General features: G+C 34.2%; 1 protein-coding gene across 4 annotated transcripts in view; it reads right to left on the bottom strand.

Moving 5' to 3' along the window:
* DIAPH3 (diaphanous related formin 3) overlaps nucleotides 1-17,650 on the bottom strand; it is a 249,940-nt gene that overhangs the window by 177,399 nt on the left and 54,891 nt on the right. For all 4 annotated transcript variants that reach the window (XM_072850118.1, XM_072850117.1, XM_072850119.1 and 1 more), the window contains 8 exons: nucleotides 11,292-11,402; nucleotides 10,744-10,862; nucleotides 10,477-10,593; nucleotides 9,125-9,243; nucleotides 8,925-8,989; nucleotides 8,200-8,304; nucleotides 5,555-5,890; nucleotides 4,482-4,596 (listed from right to left, as the gene is read on the bottom strand). In XM_072850118.1, the coding sequence (XP_072706219.1) occupies nucleotides 4,482-4,596; nucleotides 5,555-5,890; nucleotides 8,200-8,304; nucleotides 8,925-8,989; nucleotides 9,125-9,243; nucleotides 10,477-10,593; nucleotides 10,744-10,862; nucleotides 11,292-11,402 (1,087 nt within the window). The remainder of the gene's footprint in view (nucleotides 1-4,481; nucleotides 4,597-5,554; nucleotides 5,891-8,199; nucleotides 8,305-8,924; nucleotides 8,990-9,124; nucleotides 9,244-10,476; nucleotides 10,594-10,743; nucleotides 10,863-11,291; nucleotides 11,403-17,650) is intronic.

The raw sequence follows: 17,650 nt of genomic DNA, 5'->3' as shown, positions 1-17,650 counted from the left end.
TCTGATCATTCCAGCAAAGTTGGCAGCATATTAACATCGTATACCAGTGATTATTCTCCTTCCATCAGGCTTCCAACACATCTATTATAAAGCAGTTGTCATTCGATAATGAGCATTTTTGTTTGTTCATCTTATCTTTTAGGCTTAAGATAATATAAAAGCACATATAAGGTTGGCTGCAGCTCTGCTGCTCAGTATTTCACATACAAGTTAATTTTAAGTCATATATTCAGTTTAATGTTTTCAAAGAATTATAGTAAGAGATTCCTTTGATACCATTGTTGCCAAAAAGGCTTTTCACAGATTTTCTTCATTGATCTGCAACCATGAGTATAATCCTGATAAATCTTATAACACTTGATATTTCTTATTATTTCTTTCTCTTTCAAGTCTCTAACTACCCTTCCTACCAATCCTTCTTTTTGCCTTTAAAAAGAAAAGTTATCAGAAAACCAAAGATCATTCATGCACACCATTCACATTCATCATCTTATTTTCAGAACTCCTCAAATATTTTTTCTCCCCGCCCCCGCCCCCCGCCAGGGAGAGAGACATGAACCATACCGTACTTCCACACTGAAGTCTTTAAGGCTGTGATTTCACTCCTTACTGTTATTCTTTTAGATGCTGACACAATGCTAATGATTTGAGGGTTCCAGAAAGTTTTGTTTGTTTGTTTCTTGGGGCATCTCACAATAAACTGTCATGCTTTCTTGCAAATATTTAAATGTATGTACACTTTTCTGTCACAGTCAAATCTTTTCTCAAGTATTCACACTGAAAATATTCCAACCACACACTGACCTGTATTTCCAGATTCTGAACTAATATTGTCCTCCCACATTCCCTGTGTAGCAAATCTATATGGTTTTATGACAAAGGAGTTGGTTTTCCATTACACCCTTGCCTACTTCTTTCATATATATAAACTTACATTTCTTTAAGATTACAAATTTGTACTGAGACAAGAATAAATTCTGAGTCAATAAATAAATTGCACTTTGTCTTCAGTAAGTTGCTACAAGAATACCATCTGCAACTGATGCTTCGATACTTCTCATTGTTCCAGCTCAAAGTTTTAATTTTTATAAAACACGTTGCTTTCACAAAAAGGTTCAATTTCTGGAAAGTGACAATAAACAGCTTTATAACAAGTAAAAGAATGAAGAGAAAATACCCTATACCACCCTAGCCCTTTACATGGACTCATAGGTATTACCATCACCATCATAATTATTAAACAAGCAGCACAGTGAAAACATTTCCTCCAGTAAGTTACCAAGACTGTTGTCAGCAGGTCAAAGAATTGATTATTTCTCTCTACTCCCCTTCTCTCTCAGGGAGAAGTATCTGGAGTACTTCTTCAGTTTGGGGCTCCCCACTTCAAGAAAAATATAGATATAAAGGAACGAGTACAGCAGAAAACCATCAAGATGATTAGAGGGCTGAAACATAAGATGCAGACAGAAAGGCTGAGAGCTGTCAGTCTTGAGAAGGATAAAGGGCAAGGGAACTCTTACTGCTGTCTCAAACTACCTAACAGAAGGCTACAAATAAGAGGGAACCAGATTCTTCTTGGAGGTGCAGAACGAGCAAGAGTCAACAGATGCAAGTTGTAACAAGAGATATTCCAAGAAGATGTTATGAAAAAAAAATTCACCACAATGGTGACAAACACAGGAACAGGTTGTCCATCCATACATCTCCATCTTTAGGTGTATCTCAAACTAACTGAACAAAGCCCCAAGCAACTTGAACTAAGCTGACTTGCCTTTTATGAAGGTGATTGGACCAGATGACCTCCAGAGGTCCCTTCCAAACTAAATAATTCCATGATTCAAGAACATGTCTCTGACATGTCTCCAGACATCCTCAACAAGAGTGATTTTTTTTTCTCCATGTATAGTCTTTACTCCATATTACTACTCACTATTTTTCCTACATTCTCAAGCTAGACTCTTTTACTTTTTTATTCTTGCAGTAATGTTTCTTTCATACCTCCCTAACATCTTCAGTTATTTTGATTGCTTCAATACCCATTCAGAATCAACATCATTTATAACTTCTATACAAACATCTGCTAAAGCTTCAGATCTATTCTATACTGTTCTGTATTCCTTTTTCTAGTAGAAATTCCTCAGTGGATTATTTACGTACACATAAGACTTCCTCTTCTGGATCAACACTGAAATACTTTCGGCACATCAGCTAGCAAAATGTAGCAACTGAACATTTGAGTACTTCAATCTGATTTTACTTAATCAGAATAAAATTCACTTAAAGCATCATTAAACATTCTGGTCCCTGTTTCCACAACTAGATACCTCCTCTTACACAATTACTTCAGTGAAAAGAGTGCATAAGCAGACCCTTCAGCAGAGTGGAAACAAGCTCATTCTTTGCATGCTGTCATTTGGCTACAGAATCATTTTCAGCTTCTCATCTTTCTGGGTTTAGAGACAAAGCTTTAGAAATAGTCAAGGACTATTCCCAGATTGAGCCTAGTGAATAGCTTCCTGATTCTACTTTAGAAAGCACAGTGTTAAATCTCTTCAAGACTGAGAAGTGAAGAAAACTGTATGTCTCCAATTTCTTCGGCAAGTTTTGTTATAATCAACAAGTTACGTATAAGCTACGAAGAAGCATCCCCTCTCTCCATGGTCTTGAGAACAAAAGCAGTTACCTTGCTGTCTTTTGTACTAGAATTCATGCTCTTAATAAGAGACACTGAGATGCTGGTGCTGCCTACTTATGTGTTTAAGCATTCATGCAAATTTCTGTAAACTACTCACTTGAACAGAGATGAAATTTAGTTCCATGTTGCCCTTTAGACACCTATTTGCTGTTCTAAATAAAATCTTTAGTGTCTCCACTTCCTTTGAAAAATTAAGATGTTGGCACACTTATATCACCCATGTGAGATGAGAGAGATTTCAAAACTTAAAAAAAAAAAAAAAAAAAGATTAAGCAGTAAACTTCACCTGTAAAAAAAAAAAATCAAATTTGTCCCTGCAGGCTATAGCCTTTTAATCGCTCCCCCTTCCTGCCCTTTGGTATAAGAGTGTACTTCACTGATTTTTCAACTGATTTTTTTTCAAAAAATTTTGAAAAATTTTTCAAATTTTTCAATCCAATAATTCTCTTCTATTAAGTTTTGTCAAAACAATGTATTCAGGCCATCCAGTTAAACTTTGAAGGGATGTTAATCTTGTTAACTCTAATGTTCTTGCTGTCTGTGGAATTCACAATCCTCTTCTGAGCCATTAACATGTTTGGCCTGAACATCATCTTGTCTCCCAAATTTTACTGTTTAATTACACATAGGAAACAGTATTTCCTCCTGTGACTTCTAAACTTTCCAACCTATTAATTCAGGGAACATTCTTGGGAATTCTCCTAACATTATAAAGGCACCACAATTATCTTTTAGACTTATTCTAATAGATTCAAGCAAAAATGTCTGTGGTCTGTGAGGTTTTCTTGCCTCTTTATCTTTTGTACAACATTCTTAATATTATTAAGTATCAACAGTAATAAACTGTAATAGTCAACTCAGTAGAAATACTGCTAGAACATAAAAAGCCTGCTTTGACAAAAGCAGAATAAAGTTCTTGGTTACGGTAAACAAAAAAGAAAAAAAATGGTAATACACACCAAAGCATATAAAAAAAAAAAGAGAAGAAACTTGAGAATGCCATGCACTATATTAAATAAAAATATCAAAGTGAAATTTGTAAAACAAACTAAAAATATAATAATGCCTTTTCAATTTGAAAAGGAATTAATCATTGCAACCCTTTGCCCCAAGGTATTAAGTCTCTGCTACCAATCAAGGAGCGGGGGCAAGAAAAATGTGTCAAGAAATAACAGTGGAAATATAGACATTTTATATATGGGGCAGAATAACCTAAACTACTAGTGAGACAACTTACTTCCAAGAAAGGGAGAAAAGCCTTAAAGCCAGAAATACTTTCAAATATTTTGCCACAAGGCTTTAAAAGCTGAAGAAGCCAAGCAAAATATCAAAGATTATCAATGTTGCTACAGGTTTATCAGAAAGTAAAAAATGTCATTAAAAGACTCTCCTCCTTCATGGAACCAAAACACATCAATTATCATATGCATTCTGAGGGTAAACACATCATCTTCTGGACTCTAGATTAGGTCACAGTATTTTATTAGGGTATTCTGACAAAATTTTATAAATATTTTTTTCAAACATGACTGAATAAAAGTCTGTATTATCCGGAAGCATTTCTTCGGTTTTTTCGGTAAGGTTTTCCTTTTGTCACTCTAAGTAAAATAGTTCAATATTACTGCTTTAAGCAGTCTAGGATTTTCAAAGTTTTTTCTTCACACATTCCACTTAAAAAACAGAACATTAATGTTGCATTCTGAATTTTTTCATATAGTATTTAAGCCCCAAGAATTTTGCTGAAAGCTGAAAAAAAAGCTGAAAATTAAAGCAATCAATTACTTACCCCTTTTTTGACAACAAAAGGTAAGTTCCAATTTGCAAAGCATATCAGCATTCTCATACTTCTCCTCTTCCGCTTTAACCCAAAAACAGGATTCTGTCATTTCCTGAGGCCTGATCTACAAGCAAGAGACAAAACAAAATTTTATTAATTAAATTATTTTGATACTATGCAGAGACTGTGCTCTGTAGAGTCTAAAGCAAATTGAATACTTAAGAGCTCTGTAAAACACATGAACTTTTGGTATTTAACTCATCTTTAGATTTGTTAAGATATATTTCTGATTGAAGATAATAATGTTTACAGTAAATGCTTTTGGACAAACTGATTCTAACAATACAAAGCAATACAGACAACATACTCTGTTATCCAAGGTCTAAATGTAGCAAATTATATTTGCTCTAGATTTAAAACTTGGGTAAACTTTAACTAATCTCTGAACACAGCTGGTTTAACTAGATATTAAATACCTTACTTTTTAGATTGTAGCTTTGATTACTTCATAAAACTCTGAAAATCTTTTTACTGGCTTATTTTGGTCTAAATAATTATATTTTTCAAAACTCAGTAGATTGATAGTCCTGGTATACTTGATCCTGTCACAATGGAGAGGAAAAAAAATAAACAGACTCAATATTTTTTCAACCATTAAATTTACATAAGTACATTTACACTAAGGACAAATGGAGAGACCTGCAATGTTTCTTCCCCCAGTCCAGGCTAGATAGATGCAAGACACTTGTTTGGAAACTGTATAGCTATCAGTACAGTGCAGTGACTGATCCAGTGCAAACATTTTGCTAAAAGTCAAGGCACAGTAGGACCCAGGAAGCATGCCGGTATGAAGGTTGTATTATTCTAGACCAGAAATTACTTTTCCAGTCATCTCAGAAAGTCAACAGATACTTGCCCAGATGATTCATGAGTTAGTGAAACACAGGTTTTGGAAAACAGTGAAAACTAAAGCCAGAAAGTATTCATATCTGACATAATTTTAACTAATGTATAAATTACTCTATATAGTCTTACTCCTGACAGTCTATTCACATCAAGTGTTTGCCTTTAATCAGTACTACCTTGGACCAGTTGAGTCTTTTCATGGTAACCTCAGGTCTGAATTCTTTTTTAGGCTTCATTCCAAATGGCAAAGTACATGACGGTGGAGACCGTTGTGCTCCAGGCAGGCCTGGTAGAGGTGGTGGTGGTGGAGCACCACCAAAAGCCAGAGGAATTCCCAAGCCGTTTAAAAGTGGTGGAGGAGGAGGGGGAGGCGGTGGTGGTGGATTTGCTCCGTTAGAAGGCAGCGGTGGAGGAGGAGGAGGTGGCAGTTGATGTGGTCCTGCAGCTTCCAGTGGAATGACAGATGCATCTCCACGTGTTGATGGTAGAAAACCAGGTGGCAAGGAGCCATACTGATAAGGAAAATAAGAATATTCAATTTCACATTTTTTATCAACAAAATGCCATAACAATCATAGTTTACAGATTAAATCTAGCAAGCCAATTGAAAGTCAGTGCCATTTTTCTTGTATAGGAAAATCAAATATGAATTATGTTCGTTGAGGCCAACGTGCTTTTGATTTCATAGTTGGAACTCACAACATTTGAAGCAGACATTCAGACCGGGGGTACACTCCAAAAATGACAAACTGAAATGCTATATCCCACTTCTCATATTTCATTGATCATCATCTAAGAAGGGTCTGATAGGTATCTTGACAAAAATTTATCTAGACTACCACAGTTTAGCTCAAATTAAAAAAATAACATGCTATTCTCTAGTGTTCTTACTTATCCTACAGATTACAGAGAAACATTCCAAGGACATAATAGCAAAATCTGAAGAGATCGGTAATTCAGTTGAAAAACAGATATTTTCCAATATAGGAGCATTCTCATTTTACAGAATTGAAAGCACAAAGTAATTATGAAAAAAAAATATTTCAAAATAATACAGCTGCCTTACACACTGACTTCTTATTCTATAGTAAGGACATCTATACTGTATCAATATAGGCTTATTAGCACTTCAGTAAGTCTAAAAAAAAAAAAAATATTTCTACTATTTGAAGAACTTCTATCATAGGCCTTCAAACATTAATAAATACGTACCTGACAAAAACAACAAAAGAATAAATAAGAAACATTTATCTACGGGTGATAGTATAAATCAATTTTTCAACTTAAAATTATAAGCTGAAACAGTTTATTTTCTTTTTAAAAAAATGGAGGGAAATACAACAAGCAAAGGATTTAATATTTTTAAAATGAAATAGCTGAGTATCAATAAATACAAATAAATGCACGCACAACACTATTGTTTTGAATTTCTGAACATACACATTGTTTACACTGACAAGTAGACACTGAACAGTTAGGCTCTAATAAGGAAAGAAATACATGAACAAATACCAAATACAACAAAAGAGTAAATAAATGAGACCAGGAGAAAAATAGCCATAAGAGGTGGAAGTAGCCATGCTAAGTAGCAACTGATGCCATATGGAAACCAAAGATTCATCCTCTTAACACAGATTTAAGAGTACTAAGTTGCAGTAACCAATTACTTAATATTTACAAAACATTCCAAGTATCCCATTAACAGTGGGATAACTCATGGTATGATAATTAGTGAGCATAAGCATATGTTATGCTCACTGTCTGCACATTAAAAAAAAGTTATATTTAATACTGTGAAGAAGAGAAAAAGATTCCTACTTTAAGGAGAGAAAACCTATTTCACTCACAAAAAGTATTTTAAGTATGTTTTCAACATACACACATAAAAATACTTTCTTAATGAATGATATAGAGCTCTCACTAAAATTATATTTCTAGAATGCAACAATTTTTGTAATTCCTTCTTTTAAAGCCTGTTTGACTTTGACATTAACAGTTAATTCTGACCAAAAACCTGAATTAGAATGACATTTTTAAACAAACCAAAACAGAGCTTAACTAATTTTCCTAAGAAAATTAAACAATCTCAAAAGTATAAAAAAACCTCTATAATCAAAACAAATATTTTATCACCTTCCTATATGCATGTCTTCCCAATCTTGCCTTTCTTAAGCCGTTTTTAAACTGTGCTTCTTATTCCAGGAAATAAGACACAGGAAAAATCACTTGGTCACACAGTCTCCTTACACAGATTTTAGAGCTGAAGCAGTTACAAGTTAACTCAAGTATTACTCTCAAAAATCTGCACTATTCCTCTCCATCACATTTTAAAATATCTATTTATGCTTCAAAATTAAAAAATTATCAGGAAGTGTTCTTATCCAGCCACAGGTTCTTTCTTTCACTGCTGGATATCTATGGTAAGGCTTCAGCAAAGCAAACTGCATAATGAATAATTTCCTGTGGAGGGATAAAGATCACAGTGATGAATGCTAATCTAAAAGCATAAGACTTATTACCCTATGTGGTTAATTACTTTGGAAATATATGACACTGAAAGCAAAACCCAAATGAAACATAAGAAACTAGTTTAATTAACAGAGCTCAGGCACAAAAAAGATCATCTGGGAACACAAACAGCTAACTAATGTCACACTACAATTCTTTGTATAAAACAGAAATAAAGGAAACTAACAGTCAATAATAATCGATAACAAGGATTCCTTGAAAAAACCTTCAACTGTACTAACAGAATGTGCAAAAGATGCAAAATGAAGTCCCTTTCAAAAACAATACTTCATACATTTAAACTGTCTTATACCTGTGATTTAAAAGCTTGTAATTCTGCTTCAAGTTCATTGATTCTTTCTTCTTTTTTTTGCAGTAGGGCCTGGGTCTCCTGATGAGCTACAAAATCTTTTTCAAACTAAAAAAAAATAAAAATTAAAAAAAAAAAAGTTGATACTAATCAGTTCTGCATAGTTTCTTTAGATTCCAAATTTTCCTTTTGTGTTTGTTAAAACTCATGTGTTAACAATACTAAGGACACATACAATGTATCTGCTATTCTAACTTCTTATATCCACTGAGTTGAAGCACCATCTCTATTACCATTACAAGTCTTTACTATATGAAATGGCATAAAGTACTTAATGTATTTTAGGTTGGAATTAGACAGTGTCTTAAAAAAATGATGTACAGTAATACAGAGTCTGTAGATACAAATGAGTCAATTCTTATTCTCCCACTGTTTATCTTGTTGAAGAAACTGATAATTGTTCAAATAAAGTATTCAGTTGATTTTTGGGAGATTTGTACATGAAACCTTAAATTAAATAGTAGAAATACTCTCAGTTAAGGTTAACTACTTTACATCACTTTTCTCTGCTTCCTAGTCCACCAGAAACATCCAAATTCCCAGTTAAATATAGATCTAAATAGTAATTTGAAGTTAAAAACTATGCCACATTCAGTTACACCATTCATAAAGCTATTAAGTAATCCCCTGTGTCCATCTTATGATCACATAACTGAAAAATTACTTACTTTTCTGGAAAGTTCAGAAGCCCTCTCTTCACATTCTTCTAATCTTGCTTTATCTACACAAATATCTTGAAAAAATAAACAAACACACTTGCACATATACAGGGAACACAAGATTATTAATCATATGTACAACTTCAACTTGGTTTTTGGAACATATAAAGAAGTATGATACTGTAATCATTACCAAACATAGTACTTACCTACTAAGTGGCTGAAATTTATATCTAATCTTTTACGATACGTGAAATCTGGGTCCGTTCCACTTCGATGTAGCACTATCTGGGACACACATTCTTCAATTAATTTGAAATACTGTGGACTAAAGACAGAGATGAGTTCTTTTACAGCATATTTATTTATTAACATATGCTTAAAATCTTGTCTATGAGCACAGTAAGGTCCAAAGATTTGGGCTGATTTATTTCCATGGAAAGGTAGGTGCAAACCCCAAAAGTCTTAAAGGACAAATACATCTGGCAGTTTATTACACAAGAACAGTTTACACAAAGCCTGAAAAAAACAGTGGACCTAAAGATAAACGATTCTTATATTATAAACTCTACATCTCTTCCCCCTATGGAAATACAGGAAGGAAGGATTCCCTCCTGCTTCCTCCCAGTAAAGAGAATGCTCTTCCTTCAGCTTGATCTCTTCTGGTTTTGTGACTTTTGTAACTATGGATGCATTGCAGCCCTGCTTCAGTAAGAGGAATTAAAAGCACCTTGCTCTAAAACACCAGAGGGTATGACAGCTGGGTCACTTGCCCAGAACATGCAAGCTGTGAATTCAAACCCTTTCAGGTGGAAGAGGTGTACCCATGTTAGGCAAGCACTCTTAACCTTTAAGGGTACATTTGTGCTAGACCTTGCCTGAAATGCAAGGTTATGCAGAACACTGCAGAAAATAGACAGCTTTCCTTCCCTGTTCAGTTCATATCTGGTTCCTCCAGTGTTTCCTCAAAAACAACACAAGCAGATTTTAGAAAGGAAAGTATTTGGCAGCTTCAAACATCTAAGATTTTATTAACTATTTCCCTGTAATTTATCTGACGAATTTTCCAACAGACACTAACATGTTCACACTGATCTATAGTGCATATTGAAAATACTCAATTCCCAACCAAAAGTTACTCTAAATTAAGCATATGTTCAGCTTTCTGTATAAAGTGCACTTCTGTGCATACTTTGTTTTGTCCTTTGACTCAAATACGCCACAAAATTACAATGCTACTACCATGATTTATGACCCGTTAAGAGACCTGTCCTGATCACTTATACTTGCAGTCAATAAGGTTCTCATCTCAACGAAAGTACTTTTCTATATTTATATGTAAAATTGTATCCTAAGCAGAAAAGACAACAACATATACGTGGCATTCTTATTCAAAGCTAATACTTTTGAACACGAGTTCACAAAGGAATACTTACGAATTGCAATCTTTACAGAAAAAGACTAAACTGTATTTATCATTAAATTTATGGAAGAAATATTATATTAATAACTAAATGACAACAAAATCCATAATTAACATTTAACATAGCATTAAACATACCGTATAAAATAGTCATTTCTTATCAGCAAAAGATGTTGGAGAATAGAAAGAAAATATCCTTCAGCGCTAGTGTCCTTAACTGTATTCCACACCATGTTGTAAACATCATTTACTTCAGTAAAAGAGTTAAGGAGAGTAATAGCAAAGAAAAAAAATATTTCAGTCAACTGTTGACTGATAACTTTTTTAAACAGAAATTATACAAGAAAAATGTCAATTATACACTTTATTTTGTTCATGTTTCTCTTGCTGATATCAAAAGGATATTCTAGTTCAGATCTAATATCTTCTAAACGATGAGAGAATTCAATCATGTCTTCTTCCTTATGCTCATTGAACACTTTCAGCTGAATATCTAGTGCTTCATTCTTTATACATTTCAATTGCTGCAAAGAAGAAACAGTAGAAAGGCTTGCAAAATTAGCATTTCCATATGTAAACAAATCTTATCTTTTTAATAACTTCCATAAGTCTATATTATCTTAAAGTTTAAATTACAAGAACACATGAGTTAAGTTACATGTTCAAAAGGTAAATATGGCTTCAGCCGGCTTAACAAGTGTCTGCACAACAGTCTGTCACGTGTTCTAAATCAAAGTCCTAAAATGCTGAGGAACCAGCAAAAAGTTCAGAGAGCACACTTCACCTTTTCATTCTTATTTTAAGACTGATTCTCATATCTAACTGCTCATGCCCAGGCTTAATAAAATGCCTTTGAGAATAATTTATTAGAACTTGTTCTCCCATTCCCCCTCTCAAGCTCAAATAGTCCAATAATTATATAGTAATGCAAAGAGAGACTACAAGACTCTTACTGGCAGTATCTCTTTCAATCCACTGCGCATAAATTCATTTCTGATGTGAAGCCTAAAGTCCAAGTCATCAGGAGATGTAACGAGAGCATTGATGAGCTGCATGCAAGCTACCTATAACAGAGGAAATATTAAACTACTTTATTTCTTCAATTTCAATATGCATCACAGTCAAAAAGACATAATGAACTACTAATCAGACATTACATCATGTCTAACTATCAATCTACTGTAATCTTATAATTAAGATACTTAAATTTCTTATCAGTCACATGAGCTATAAATACCAAACACTAGTTCACAAATCTCCATAAAAATGAAATATCTTCTCACTCAATTGAATTTTGTCTTTTTATACAAATAGCAAGTTCCTTTAGCAAATTAACTTTAGCAGATAGTAAATACCTTAATAAGCATAATTCCAAACATATAAAAATCAATGTAAATATACATTTATCTCTACATATATATAAAAAGTTAGTGACGTAATAGAAATTGTAAAGGCTAAAGTTTGTGTGAACAGAGGAAAATGTACTAGAAGACAAAACGCTGATTAAACTAAACTGAGCCTGAAGAACAGAATGGGCTTTTTTCTGTTCTTTTTCAAAATCTTCCCTCTTTAAACATACTGACTGTCATAGAATACTTCATGGGAACCAGTACTTCAGCTCAAAAGCAAGCATCAGCTATATCAGCCTGTGGTTAACTAGTGAGTACTCTCTCTTCTGAAGAATCAAGAGATTCATATTGAAAACCCATAGCCAGGAGCAGCAGGAATTCACTGTCCAGATTCACAAGCCTTTAGAACAATGGCAACTTATTAAACATAAATAAGGATGACAACAGTCATTATTTCCTTTTTTACCCTCTTTATTGTTTGCACATCTTGCTTCAACGCACAGGAAATATGTTATTCCTGTATTTCCAGCATTTTAAGGGGTTTTTAAAAACACAAGTCAATTAGAATATGTCTTCTGGCCTAATATACTAGGTAAACAAGTAAAGCAATCTGGTTCAAATACTTTCTCTGTTGTAAAGCCTTTTATCGTCTAGAAAATGATGATGTATTATGCTGTGGTCAGGCAAAAGGTGATACCGGGAATATAACTGTATCAGTCATCTTCAAAGTACATATAATTCCTAGTACATTTACATGTGGTCACCAGAACTGGATGGCCAAGCTACTTTGATATAGACTGTAAGAAACAACAGCACTCACTAGGTCTCCAATAGGAACATGCTAAGATTAAATGATAACACAGACTACAACCATGATCCTACATTTATCCTACTGCAAGAAATATAAGTATGAAAGTAGTTTTATATATTATTTTAGCTGAACTGTTATGGGGGTGCATGGCAGTCAGCATAATTTAGGCTTACTTGACAACAATAGTAGCATATGTAGATGAACTTTAGTTAACACTATAAGAGAAGGGAATAGCTTAGTTATAAGAACAGACATGTAACAAGTGTGAACAACCTGTTAATCAACATGCGAGCTGTGAACCTGTTGAGAAAATCAAGTCAAGCAGACTGTGAGCTCCAGCAGGTTGTTAGGGACCAAGTGTTAGAATGACCCAATTAAGCATCAGGCATTCTCCACCCAGTCCCGTAAATGATGGTATTTGGAGTCATCTGGAGAGACAACCCCAAGGGCCCCACAACTCTGTGCCAGGAGTTGGGAACATCTCTCCAACTTCCAGAGGTGCCTGAGAGAACAAGGATGCTCAAGGGAGGATGCTGTGGCATGGCGTGGTTGGAACCACTGTACTAACCCATCCGACACCTCTCCTGGAGAAAAGCTGCCATGACAGCATCTATTCTTATATTACTCTGTCATACAACATATCTTGTGTCAACAATAGCTTTAAAACAGTAATAGGAGGAAGGAACAAGCTTTGCTCCTTCCTCTTACTTGAATAAAGAGCTGAAATTAAATTCTATTCCCTCAGAACTTCTATGAAACTCAGTACATGCAAATACCTAGATTTACATAATAATAAAAAAGAAATCTACCGCTTTTACTTTATTTACATCAATAGGACAAAGCACACTAAATTCAATTATTTAAATCAACTGCATAAAAAAGTTAAGATAGAATTCTGTAACTTACTCCAGTCTTAGACAATAATTATTCAAGTTACAACATCTAAACAAAATAAAACAACATGATGGGGCGGGGGGGGGGGGGGGGGAGGAGGTTTGAGGGACAACTTGCAAAAAGCATCTATGATTAACACATCTTTTCCTCAAAGACAACAAAAGGAAGAAGACAACCAGAGAATCTGTAGGGTCAGTAAAAGATCATGATGAAAAGGAGTACCCAAAGAAAACAAAGGCCACAGGAACACTTCATCAAATGTTCTACTGGTGTGCAAAAGGAGTGCCCAAAGTAGAACAGAGACACAAACAGCTTCAGGGGTTGGCAGAAGAACTTACAAAACAAAGCCAATAATGAGAATTCACAAAACAGTATTCACCCAAAAGTTTTGAGGAAAATTGAGGACAAAATAACTTTAGTACTTGCTACTGCAGTTAAGTTCTTACTGAAAAGCATGTGGACATCCAAAAAAAGGAAGATGGCAGAGATGTTATTGATATTTACAAGGACATTTTGGGAAAGATCTGGACAACTACAGACTGGTAAGCTTGACTTTTCTACAGTGCAAATATATTGAAAGTATACTAGAGAACAAAATTAATGAGTAACATGAAAAAATGCAACATGAATAAATTAACAATATGAATAAATGCAACATGGCTTTATAAAGCCAAATCCTTTTTCACAAACCCATGAAAGTTGTTTGAAAAGTTCAAAGAGCAGGCAAGAATGCTCTGATTGGCCTAAGTCTGTACTTCAAAAAATAAAAAGTTTGTAAAATGTCAAAACCATTTAGAAAAATTTAGAAAACAGTATGTTAAGTAGCCAAATTCCAAAATACTACAAAATAGTATTAAATTTGATGTTTAGGAGTTTCTTTTTTAAAAAAAGCTTTTAGGGCTTAAAAATTATTTGGCTGTATTAAGGTTTGTTGAAGTAATGTTTCCTTGCTAGTTTTTTTCTCGCTGTAAGTCCATCTTTTTCTTTTATGCTAGCAAAATGTGTAACAAAAAATTAATAAAAATATTAATAAAATAAAAAATAAACCACACAAGGCTAGAAACTGCAAGGCAGTGAAAGCCTATTCATGTCCTTTCTCCATATTCTTTATAGTCAGATCAATTACACCATTACCTAATGAGTAACAATAAAAAACCTACACATATTAAAGAGGCATATACCTATGGTGTGTTTTCTTTCAGAAAGGTGCTGGCACTACATTACTAGCAGTCAATTTTAAAAAAACTTAGTTAAATAGGAGTATAGGTAAGAACACCACAACCTTGACCATTCTGTCTTAAATAAAATATGTTCCCTTGAGAAAGATCTTTCAGATTTGGGGCTTCTTTAAAGTTACAAATAAGAAACAATCCTCAGTTATTCTTCTCTGAACAACCCACTTGGAAAGCTGCTAAAGTGATAACAATTTGGGGCTTTAACTGTCATGGTGGATTCTTCATCTTTGTAGTGCCTGTCAGAACTATTCTTATGACACTTCTCCTCCCTGAAATCTGTTATTTCCCTAATTTTATGCAATATGATTCTGTACATATGTCTACAGTACTTTAGAAACCTAAAGGAAAATATGACTTAGTTAACTTATCATTTATTTTCTTCAAATAAATTTAAAAAAAACCTTTGTATTACTCCTGAAGCCTGTTTCTGTGCATGTACTGTTTCTAAAAGTTATTGTAATATCTGTTTATTTGTTACTGCCAAAGCATCACTCTACACTAGATAACAAGAAGTGGTGCTAACCCCGAAAAAGGAAACTACAAATACCAAAAGATAAATAAAAATAAAATCCTTAGACTTACATACATCCAAATCCCACACAGCAATTAAAAAAAAATATTTAAAAACCACCTCAGGTGCCCAGTCCATTTTTCAAAAGTGGACTGAATAAAACCTTCCAGTAATTGTTTTAACAGCACCCAACGGAGAAGACATTAGGAGTCTCCTGTTGCACAACCAAGTATTTCTGGACACTGAAAAAGCTCCTTATGCTCAATATTTGCCTGTCATGCCCTTTAAAATCTAGTTCCGAACATGTGGCCTTGTAGCACAGTTATTTTTGCTAGTAACAGGCTACAGGCTTTGCATTAAGCTAACACCACATGCTTCCAGACTTGTCAGGCTTTACTGAGACTTGGCTTGCCTGCCTGGAGCTCTGTTTTGGCTTATTGAGCTGCAACAGGATTTGTCTAGTAAAAATGACTACCACCCCACTAGTTTTAGATTTTGCTTAGCCTTGTACAAGTTTGTGGCACAAAGTTTACTGTTACATACATTTCTATAACTAGCAGATAGCAATATGATCCTAATTAAAGTGTGGCATAGAAAAGCAGAGGCATGGGATGCGAGCAGACACACGTGTTAGCACAATTGACAGTAATTTGATTAGACCATTAAGACTTCATTTAGACTAACAACAAATTCTTGGCTTTGAAGATAAGGTGTACTCCTTAGGCCCACAAACTGCAGAAGTTACAGTATCACAATGTGGTGGAGAATCTGATCAGCCTTGTCTGTAATTTGGACGCAACAAATGGTAGAAAATGCAGGCAACCAAAACGGTTAAAATTTATTGCAACAGTACCTTACAGAATATATTATCTTATTATCTAAGTATGGGCTGTATTCTTTATTCTTAAATCTTTTTGTATTTGTTTTGGTATGGGTCCACTTTATCAAACTATCCACTTTATCAGTATTTGTATTTTTTTTCAGCAGTCGTGATGAAAATTTTTACTTCCTCTAATTATGAGCTTATTTAGTTGAAACCTGTTATATCATCACCAATTTATCTCTCTGGAGTACTAAGTCTTTCAATTCAATTGCATTTTCTTGATTCAATTAGCTCTGCCATTCAAAACCAGTAATTCAGTACACTGACAGATGCCACCAACACCTGCACTCCTGTTAACATCAGTGAGGCATTTCAATGACTGTAGACTTCATTGGACAATACTATCATACAGTCAGTAATAAAGTACAGCACTGCAAGGTTACATTTACATTTCAAATAAAGTCAAACTCCATGTTGTTTGATTACATCAGAATTGGAACCTTTGTCATTGTTATCAGAAGTTTAAAACACAGTATATTTTCATGCAAAACTTTATGTGAATGGACTGCTAAGCAAGGAATCAGCATTTATCACACTCGATTTAAACTATCAATGAAGAGGCAATCAGAGACTGAACTGTATGCTACTGTGAAAATCCTGATCAAGAGCAAACTACAGTTTTATCTTCGAGATAGCAATGCAATTTAGATGAAAGAATGTCTACGGATGTAATTGCTGCCAAAAAAATTGTATTTTCTTTTAATTTGCCAAATCAACAAGGTATATGTACACATGTGTTATTCAAACAGAACAGAGACAAGACAAGACAATGAAAAGCAAGAAACACATCAGTAAAAAGTATTGTTATTCTAGTACTTTAGACAAATTTGATCAAGTGGGAATTCGATTGCGGTTCATAACCAGAACATACTTTAGCTTTCCCGGAATAAACAAGACAAAGATCTACTGGATTATGTTAGCAAACTATTTCTATAGGAACACAAAGACAAAGTAACAGTGAAAGTTCCAAACAGAAGTCTACAAAAAGCAGAATGAGAAAAGGTTATACAAGAGGAAGCAAATACAAATCTAAGCAAGGTATTGCTTAGACATCTACTTTTGAGCGATTTGCTTCATGAAAACATAAAAAAAAAATTTAAAAATTTTAAAAAGACTAATGATAAAGACAACAACAAGAATCTGTTACTAGATCACAAACATTTAAAACATGTTCCAAATGAAACTATCATTCAATATCTAGCAGTTAGCATATAATACTTAAATCATATATGATAGCAATAATTTGAAATTTTTTCATTCACTTACAGAATCACAGAATCGTATAAGTTGGAAAAGACCTTTAAGATCATCGATTCCAACCGTAAACCTAACACTACCAAGACCACCACTATTCCATGTCCCTAAGCACCTCATCCAAACGTCTTTTAAATACCTCCAGGGATGGCGACTCAACCACTTCCCTGGGCAGCCCCTTCCAATGCTTGATAACCTTTTCAGTGAAGTAAAATTTCCTAATATCCAGTCTAAACCTCCCCTGGTGCAACTTGAGGCCATTTCCTCTCGTCCTATCATTAGTTACCTGGGAGAAGAGACCGACCCCCACCTCTCTACAACCTCCTTTCAGGTAGTTGTAGAGAGCAATAAGGTCTCCCCTCAGACTCCTTTTCT

This window comes from Ciconia boyciana, chromosome 1 (genome assembly GCF_034638445.1).
Source record: "Ciconia boyciana chromosome 1, ASM3463844v1, whole genome shotgun sequence".
In the NCBI taxonomy this organism is placed as follows: domain Eukaryota; kingdom Metazoa; phylum Chordata; class Aves; order Ciconiiformes; family Ciconiidae; genus Ciconia; species Ciconia boyciana.
The sequence above is the reverse complement of the archived record's forward strand: the minus strand, read 5'-3'. Positions and strand labels throughout refer to the sequence as shown.